This window comes from Gracilinanus agilis, chromosome 2 (assembly GCF_016433145.1).
Source record: "Gracilinanus agilis isolate LMUSP501 chromosome 2, AgileGrace, whole genome shotgun sequence".
NCBI classification, from domain to species: domain Eukaryota; kingdom Metazoa; phylum Chordata; class Mammalia; order Didelphimorphia; family Didelphidae; genus Gracilinanus; species Gracilinanus agilis.
In genome coordinates, this window is record NC_058131.1 from 290,652,012 (window position 1) to 290,661,735 (window position 9,724).

General features: G+C 43.5%; 1 protein-coding gene across 2 annotated transcripts in view; it reads right to left on the reverse strand.

The window, feature by feature from the left end:
- The window catches only part of SLC12A3 (solute carrier family 12 member 3), a 52,170-nt gene that overhangs the window by 24,014 nt on the left and 18,432 nt on the right, over positions 1-9,724 (reverse strand). For both annotated transcript variants that reach the window (XM_044664133.1, XM_044664132.1), the window contains exons 9-16: positions 9,391-9,475; positions 8,678-8,832; positions 7,901-8,008; positions 7,348-7,471; positions 6,348-6,449; positions 5,849-6,004; positions 2,266-2,365; positions 721-832 (exon numbers count right to left, since the gene is read on the reverse strand). In XM_044664133.1, coding sequence (XP_044520068.1) covers positions 721-832; positions 2,266-2,365; positions 5,849-6,004; positions 6,348-6,449; positions 7,348-7,471; positions 7,901-8,008; positions 8,678-8,832; positions 9,391-9,475 — 942 coding nt within the window. The remainder of the gene's footprint in view (positions 1-720; positions 833-2,265; positions 2,366-5,848; positions 6,005-6,347; positions 6,450-7,347; positions 7,472-7,900; positions 8,009-8,677; positions 8,833-9,390; positions 9,476-9,724) is intronic.

A 9,724-nucleotide genomic window follows, 5' to 3' on the forward strand; every position in this document is an offset into this window, starting at 1 on the left:
ACACAGGCCTAATGAACAGAGAGGAGAGAAGAAAAGGGAAAGAACAGCTAGGAGAAAAGGATTTAGAGTCCACAGGGATCTTAGGAGTGTCTCGTCCTCCATCCTTCCCATCCCTTAGTTTATTATAAGGAAACAGGGCCACATGAGGAAGGTCATTCAGAAGGCACAGCTAGAATTGGGATCCATGCTACAGGATGCAGGGATCTTTGGAGAGGGAAAAAGGGAGAAAAGGCGGTAAATGAGAGAGACAGACAGATAGACAGAGAGACAGAGACAGAGACATCATGAAGCCAACCAGCCATCTTTAGAATTCTAATCGGGACCAGCTTTGGGCCCATTCTTCACTTCTCAGTCATTAATTCCACAAGCATTTACTTAACAGAGATGAAGAAAGTATAAAACAGCAAGACGGCCAGTTTAGCTGGACTAATTAATATATAGTGTGTGAAGGGCAGTGATGTTATATTAAGTTCAGACATGTAAGACATAACCAAATTGTGAAGGGCTTTAAATACAAACAAATTAGCTTATATTGTTAATAGGAATCAATAGGGAGCTACTAGATCTTCTTGAGCAGGAGGGTGACATTGTAATCATTGTGTCCTCTGGGGAAGCCCTTTCAATCTATCAGTTGTTTGCAGAAAACATCCAGGTGCGTGACTATGCCAGCCCAAGGCTGTTCCCACACCAAACCTGGGGGAGGAGGAGGCAGATACTCACAATGATTACGTGCCCACAGATCATCAGGCTGAGGTTCCTGGTGAATGTGCCCACAAAGTCCACCAGGGCTGGCCGGAAATTTGGAGGCCCAGTAAGGACCAGGCACTGGGGTCTAAGGGGAAAAAAAAGGAAAGAATGTCAATGTCATGAAGGATGAAGCTACTGCTCAGACACTGAAGTTGAAATTTTGTGCCCCTTGTGCACTCGTTCCCTCTTGTTTGCCCTGCCTGGGTCATAGTGTATGACTGATCCTCTAGCAACTAGAGGCTTGATTTAGGACAGGCCATGCCCCCTCTGGGCATCTGTTTCTTCATCTGCAAAAATCTGACCTATGTCACAGTTACACTAAGAGAATCAAACTGAAATGATTATGTGCAAGTTTTATGGAAAATGTTGCATTGTATAAATGGACAAGCTTGTTTGATTAAGAAATCTTCAAGCAGGGGTAGCTAGGTGGCTCAGTGGATAGAAAGTCAGGCCTGGAGACGGGAGGTCCTGGGTTCAAATCTGGTATGTAACCCTGGGGAAGTCATTTAACTCCAATTGCCTAGTCCTTAACACTTGTCTGACCTGGTACTGATACTTAATATAGATTCTAAGATATAAGGGAAGGAAGGAAGGAAGGAAGGAAAGGAATGAAGGAAGGATGGAAGGAAGGAAGGAAGGAAAGGAAGGAAAGGAAGGAAAGGAAGGACCTAATATGGGTCTCAATAGCACTAGGAATATAAATATTTTAAACATTCAAGGCCCTGTCATTTTGTCAGTGTGAATGTTCCCTCACCCACCCCTCTCCAGCTAAACAGATGGTTTCTGAGATTTGCTTTGGTCTAAACATTCATCCTAAGGCCAGCTTGGTGATGAATGTCTCTGAACTCAGCCAGGCTGGTCCTCAGCCAGTGGACACATATTGTCCTGCCAGTAGGTAGCAACTGCCAGAACTTGCCCTCTCTGGGCATGGTCTTCAGAAAGCCAGGGAAACTTTCATGTTCTACAATGAGGGAGCAAAAGGCAATATTTATGTCAAAGGAATAATAAAATACAGATTAATTATAAAAGAATCATAGCGATTTCAATTTTTCACTTATTTTGTCAGCGAGCTTGTTTGATGTTGGTGCCACTGCTTTCTTACCTGTCAATACCGCAGTTCAGAAGCACTGGGATGCATATTTTGCAAATGCCCAGTGCCTAGTATGATGCCTGCCACATTGTAAATAATTCATTCTTATTTGTTGGTTAACTGCTTGGTGGTTCTCAAGGCCAGGTGAAGGCAGGGTTATTTGTGTTTTTGAATGACTGGTCACGGAGTTGAAAGCATAAGCCTGGTTACCTATACTTTTTTTTTTTTAAATCCTTACCTTCCATCTTAGAATCATTACTGTGTACTGATTCCAAGACAGAAGAGTGGGAAGGGCTAGGCAATGGGAGTTAAGTGACTTGCCCAGGGTCACACAGCTAGGAAATGTCTGAGGTCACATTTGAATTCAGGACTTTCCATTCTCTGTGCCTGACTCTCAATCCACTAAGTCACCCAGCTGCCCCCCTCACCTGTAATTCTTAATGTGCTCTTCAACTTCGTTGAGTCCTACTGAATAGTTCAGGGCCAAGTTGTAGGAACCAGCCTGGACTGAAGATCCCCAGTTCACCTCTGAAGAGAGAAATAAGTAGGGAAGGGAGAAAGAAAGAAGAGTTTTACAGCTTTGTAAGATGAAACTAAACATCACATGCACCCTAGAGGTGGGGATGGGATCAAAAGATTGGATGGTGGTCCAAAGACTAAAGCCAACCTACAGGAAATAGTGAAAATAACTCTTAATAAAACCATTGTGCTCTTGGGTTCCCAAACCATTTTCCTCCCAACAAACATTAGGTAAGTAGGGTAAATATCATCATTCCCATTTTATGTCTGAGGAAGTTTTGGCTTAGAGAATTTAAAGGACATAAAGGAATTTATAGGCTCAGGCAGCTAGTATGTGTTGGACCCAGGAAGATAGTTTCAGGGCTGGAAGAGACCTCAGAAATCATCTGATCCAACCGCCTCATTTTTAGATGAGAAAGGTGAGGCCTGGAGGGATAAAGTGACTTGTCCTAGGTTATGTAGGTGGCATACAGAAAGAGCAAGGTTTGAGCCCAGGTCTCCCCTGACTCCAGAGTCACCAACCTCTTCATTAAAACATGCATTCTCTTGGTATAGATGACTTTGGTTATAGGACTTTAAGGTTTACAAAGTACTTTATATATGTTATCTTTGACATATATATGTTATACATGTCAAAAAGAGCTGTCTACAGGCTGGCAAGGCAGTATTTATCTACAATAAGGCTACCTAAAGAAAAAGAATGGGGAGTGGGGAGTTAGGTGGCTCAGTGGATTAAAGATGGGAGGTCCTAGATTAAAATCTGGCCTCAGACCTTCCTAGCTGTTTGACCTTGGGCAAGTCACTTAACCCTCATTGCCTGGCCCTTACCACTCTTTCTTGGAACCAACTGGCAGTTTTGATTCTAAGATAGAAGAGAAGGATTTTAAAGAAAAGAAAAAGAATAGCTAATGGAGAAACCATTGCTTCAATCACAGCCTGGAGCAGGCTTTGCTGACCATTGGACAGCTCTATGGGGCCATTAGTCTTTAGTCAGTTTCTATAAATTTCTTCATCTGTACCATGGAAGTGATCATTCCTGCCCTCCTTCTTTTCAAAGTTATTGGAAGGTATTGTCGAGAACGGCAGAGAAATTTAAATAGTGGCCATGAAAAAGTTTTGTAAATGGAAGGGCAGTATATTGGAGCAAAGGGAGTCTGGACCAGGAGTAAGGAGAAGAGAGCTTCAGTTTTGTTTCTGCCATCTTGCAGGAGTCAAACTCCCACAGATCCAGGTATCTAGGAGGTGGGATGGCATGGGCGACTACGATGAATGAGAGACAGTCTGAGCTTCAGCCAGGCAGGCTTTATGGAGACTAATCTGGTCAGCCTTTGGGCTGTGTTTATTTTTATATGCTTTGAGATCACACATAAGGTTGGCATGGAAATTCATTTTCAACATACATCTTTTATTGGAGATAATGGATTAAGTCATACATTAACTTTGTTACTAACAACTCTTCATTCTCCATTAACTTTCAATATTTTTCAAAGGTATGTTTTGACATGTTTCCCAGGCTATGGGGTGGAGAGAACAGTTCAGGGATGGTCAGGCCTTTACACAGAAGGCTACTTCTCCATTTTTCATCCATTGTAACATACCGAATTAGGGATCAGCGGGGGGAGGCTTATTGTTTCTGGTTTCTCGTTACATAAGCTTCTATGTATGGAATGGAAAATCCAGGTGCAGTTTGTTGGAGTCTAAATCTTAAACATTAATTAACTCACTATTTGCTAGTTTGTTATGAAGTGACTTTTAGGGGAATTTCTATATTAATACATGTAAAGGTGAGAATTTCCTAGGAGTCTGTAGGGGGTCTCTAAAAGCTCTAGTAACAGCCTTTACTATTCTACTGTATTTCCCTGGGGCTGAATAGGGATATTGATCACAATAATTTCAATAACAAGGAGTGTTAGTAAGAGAAGAGTTACACACAGGGGTATCTGAGTGAGGGGTTTCTATCCTCCCTGGAATCTGCTGTGCAGTTCCAGGATCCCACTTGCAACTTTGTCATTCAGGAAAGGTTTGACAGCCCTGGTCAGTATAGCATATATATAGTACTAGTATATGATCTTGGATAAATCACTCAAGATCCCTGAGCCTCAATTTCTTTTTCTGTAAAATGGAGATACTAATACCTCCCCTATCTATCACTGGGTTCTTTGATATCATAGGCAAAAAATTAGTTAGTCATTCAATGAGTAAGGGAAAGATGGCAGGATAGAGGCCAACTGTTGCATCATGATGTCAAAGGCAGTAAAATATATTATTGTGAATATATACATATGTGTGTATCTATCTGTCTTTCTGTCTATCCATCCATCAACCCATTCACTCATCCATCTATATCCATCAGCCATCTATCCATCTGTCTCTCTGTCTGTCTCTCTCTTCTCTCTGTCTCTGTCTGTCTGTCTATCTGTCATCTCTCTCTCTAGTTAGGTGGTGCAGTGGATAGAATAAGGGGCCTGGAGTCAGGAAAACATGAGTTCAAATGTGGCCTTAGACACTTAAACCAGAGGCAGTATGACAGAGTGCAAAGAACACTAGATCTGGAGTCAGAGGTTCTGAGTTCAAATCTTGATCCCATCCCTTTGTCTATGTGAGTTTCAGTTTCTTTATTTACAAGACAGAGGGCTTATACTAGATTTTTCTCTAAGATCTCTTCTATTTCTAAATCTTTGTAGAATTATGATCTGGATTCAAATCCCAGGTCTGCCATTTACTATTTTTAGCAAAGTCTTTTAAATTCTCACAGACTGTCTCTTCATCTATAAAATGGGGAGAGTGAACTAGTTGATTCCTAAGGTCCTTTCGAATACTGTTATTGTCTGTTAACTATTATCTGTTAAATATATGGGAGATGGGTAGTTTAATAGTAATAATGGTGTCCCTGAGATAGTAAGAGAATAAACAAAAGATCTTTAGCACCTGGGAGTAGCTCTTCAAAGGAAAATTCTTTTTTTTTTTTTTAAACCCTTACCTTGTCTTAGAATCAATACTGTGTTTTGGTTCCAAGACAGAAGATCCATAAAGGTTAGGCAATGGGAGTCCAAGTGACTTGCCCAGGGTCATACAGTAAGAAAGTTTCCATAGCTAGATTTGAACCCAGGACCTCCTGTCTCCAAGTCTGGTTTTCTATCCATTGAACCACCTAGTTGTCCCTTTCAATGGAAGATTCTTGGGAATACAGATAAAAATCTCATAGGATGGTAAGTCATGGAGGGAATGAGATCTCCCTTGGTGGAGGGAGTACCATACTGAAAAAAGTCATGGATAGCATCAAAGGAAAGTACTGACCCCATGGATTTGTTGTAGGGAGAAAATAAGTCATTTTTGTCAAGTGCAAATGTCATGATTTTTATAAACTATAAAGTACTATACGAACATGAGGGTTTGTTGGTGACGGTACCTTTTTGCTACACCACAACTTCCACCTAGTGGACAAACAATTGAACAATCAAAGCCCCCCAAATTCCACCATGGTCTCCATACCTGGCTTCTTGTAGAGCACATATAACAGCAAGAAGATGACAACAGCAATGGCGATAAGGGCTGCCCACCAGGTGAGGAGAAACATGATGACCACAGAGATGACTGCCCCAAATAGGGCTACCCACTTGTTGTAATAGTGGAATGAGGGTCTCCATCCTGGGACAGAGAAGAGGGTTCAGTTGGCACTGAAGATAGTAGGCAGACAGACCCTCTCCCAGGACCTGATGAGTAATAGCTCCAGGTTCTGGGGGGAAGTGGATGAAGAAGAGTTTGATTTTGCCAAGAAGCAGGCAATCCAGATTCTTAATGTAGGATCTTGTCCATTGGACCCTTAAGGATATCCTCTGAAAATACTGCAAGGTCTTGTCCTAAATTTGGGCAGATATATCTGAAGGGTCTGACCTCATCTGATGTGGAAGCAGAGGTCTAGATGTAGCACTGGAGAGGGAGAATTGGGACATGGTGATCTTGATAAGCCAGAAGGCTTCTCAGCACTTACCTGGAGAATTGGTGATGGAGGCATGAAAGCAGCTGAAGTTAATGAGTGCATAGGAGCACAAGAAGAAGTTGGAGATGATGGGAGCAATGGTGTTGAGCTCCGCTGTAAGGACCAAGGAGGGAGGAAATAATTAAAAACAATCCTGACTGTCCTAGTCCACCATGGATTTGAAAGGACCTCTTCAAACCTCCCCTCCTTCTCCTTTTCCTTCTCCTTCTCTCCCTCCCTCTTCCTCTCCTTCCCCCACTTCTCTTTCTTTGTCTGCCTCTTTCTCATTTCTTTTTTCCTCACTTCCTCCTTCTTTATCTCTCTCCTCTCAATCCTTCCATTCCCTCCTCTCTTTCTCCCTTCCTTTCTCCTTCCTTTTCTCTTTCTTTCCTCTCCCTTTCTTTCTCCCCTCCCCTACTTCTATCCTTCCATCTCCTTACCCTCCTTCTTCCTCTTCCTCTCCTTCCACTACTTCTCTCCCTATCTCCCCCCACTTCTTCTTCTCCCTCCCTCTCCCTTTCCCTTTCCCTCTCTCTTTCTGTCTACCCTTTGATTTGGAAAAAGCACTCAGAAAAGATGTAACAGTGATTCAGGGAATCATCTGTTTTCAAACTGAAAGAGACCTCAGAATGTCCTCTGGTCTAGCCTTCACCCTCAGGTCAGGAAATGTTATCTGTGTTTTACAGATCACACAACTAAGACCTGGAGAGAGGAAGTGCCCTGCTTAGGGCCAGTCAATTAGCACATGGCATTGGGAGAACCCATGTCTTCTAGTGCAATACTTGTCATTATGTCTCTCATTAAACTTTTCTTCAGTTCATGATAAATCCAGATCAGGTGCTATGGGATTACATCTGAATTTAGTTAATTCTTCACACACATCCCCAGAAAGGGTCAGTAGGAGATCTAGATTTTTCCCTTTGATTCCTAGCCAAGTAAGTGCTCCCTCCCCCATCCTCCCATTCTGCAGCCCCTACGCCAGCTGCCTCTCAAGGACCAGGTCCAGCCTCACCAATGAGAATGAAGGCCACAGCAATGACGTAAGCCAGGAGGTAGCCTCTGACAGGCTCATTGTTTTTTCCATAGCCTTTCCCAAAGAAGCCAATGAGAGGGTAGAGCTGGTCTTCACAGAGGCACTAGAGAAGGGAGGGGAATTGGGAGGGGGGAACAAAGACAGCAAGGCTTTATCCTGGAGTCTCAGAATTTATCTTCCTCATTCTGGAATTTTTTTCCCCTAGAATAATCTGTGAGCTACACACATTTAAGTGTCTTCCATTTTTCAGCTGGCATCTGTTTCTTTCATCTCTGCCTCTCCCTCCCTTCTTTCTTTTCCTTTTCTCTCCCCTTTCCCCTTCTCCACCTTCCCTCTCTGACAGAAGACACAGTGAAGTTGTGGATATTGACATTTTATGTCCCCATTCTCTCTTGGCAGCCTTGTCCATCCCAAACCTCTCCTGAGCCCCTCTGCTGTAGGCTTGTACCATCATTGGCCCACACATCCCATTGACTGCTATAGATGGGATGGAATCTGGAATTCCTCCCTAGGCTGGTCACCGCTTTCTTACCTGGAAGACTTTGGCAGCAGAGACAAGGCAGGCCAGGGCAGAAGAGAGGGTGGCCCCAAAGATGCCTGCAGTGATCAGGGGTGCAAAGCCAGACACCATACTCATGCTCTGTAGGAAGTGCAAGGACTTAGTAACTGCTCATTGCTCAAGCTGCATGCCCCAGAGTCCCCTGCTTCTGGGTGCTGAGTCCACCCATCCTCGAGGATTGAACTCCCTCACTCTTGGGTACTGCACCCCCCAAAGATAGGTCTTGCACCTCTCATTCCTGGGCACAAATGATAGTCAATTAATCACTTTATTTGACTTTTGAAAGAAAAATGATAATAGCAGTCCACATTGGCCTATTGCCTGGTCTATGGGGTTTGTGTTCAGTCTTGTGTCTGGGCAGCCAGTCCAATTTCGGAAGGCTTAGTCAGTGATGAGCAAACTTCGGCCCCCTGAAATGTTCTATCCAGCCACCCTTGACTTTATTCCTAATCTGATGAATGCAATGAATAGGATACAATACAATGAAACTTCGAAAGAGTTGCCTTAGAAACAGACGGACAGATGAGCATTTCCTTTCCTCTGGCTCCCTCTTTAAAAAGTTTGCCCATCACTGGCCTAGTCCAATGATCTCTATTGCAGTCTCTCTTGCAGGAGGCTTCCTTCTCCTTATACCCCTCCCCGTAGTATGACCAGGACTGTGGCAATGACTTTGACAAAAACACTAAGCAATCAGGATCTGAAGATGAGGACCCTGACAACTGTCCCCAAAGCCCTGCAGAATTGGGGTACCTGGTAGTAATTAATGAGCCCATAGTGGCAGTTGTGCTTCTGGCTACATTCAGTGAAGTTCCAGCCATAGCCACATGCCAGCCCTTCACAGTCGGAGGAACCTGGGACCACTGTGTCGTTGAGGCCTCCAGAGGCATCTCGAACCACACAAGAGCCTGCAAAGAAGAGTGGTGTGAGAAGAGGGGCAGCTGGCTCTGAATGTCTTCCTTGGTACATGTCCACTGATAAAACAAAAGTTATTGCACTATATGGCTGGTCCTCCTTATTCATGGGTCTCTCTATCTCCCTGGTAGTGTTGGGGCCAAGGAAGGTGCCCAGGTTAGACCCCACTTCACCTGGGTGGAGTAGGTTGTCCTCCTAACCTGGGGCATGATAGGGAATGGGAGTTGGTCCTTGGTCTCCAAATCTAGCTAATGGGGTGAGGCTTAGTGGGTAGAGACATAGTCTTAAAGTCACCAAGATCTGGCTTCAGGAAGTCTTTTGACATTCTCTATGTGATCCTGGACAAATAACTTAACTTCTCAGTGTTCCAAGGAGCAGGTGCCCATCTGCATGGTAGAGGGAGTTTCCTACTCCAATGAAATCGTAGATTTAGACCTCCCTCCACTTTTCCACAAAAAGAAATCTAAAAATGAGCTTCATTGTAATACACTCCATCGAACAGCTCTAACCCTTTATCCATCTTTGATATCCTTTAATCCCCTATTACTCACCAATGGTAGCCGAGATGGCCAGGTAGGAGAATGTCGTCCAGAATATGGCCATTAAGGTGCCTTTGGGGATCGCCACAGCAGGATCCTGGAGGAGAAAGTTTTCAAGGAGAACATTGAACACAGTAAGAGCCATATTGGAAGGATGAATGATCGACTGAGAAAGGCTTATCTACTCTGATCAAGATGGTTCCAAAGGCTCCATGATGAAAAATGCTATCAGCCTCCAGAGAGAGCACAGATGAACTCTGAATGCAGATCGAAGAATTCTTTCTTTCTTTCTTTCTTTCTTTCTTTCTTTCTTTCTTTCTTTCTTTCTTTCTTTGCTTCTTTCTTT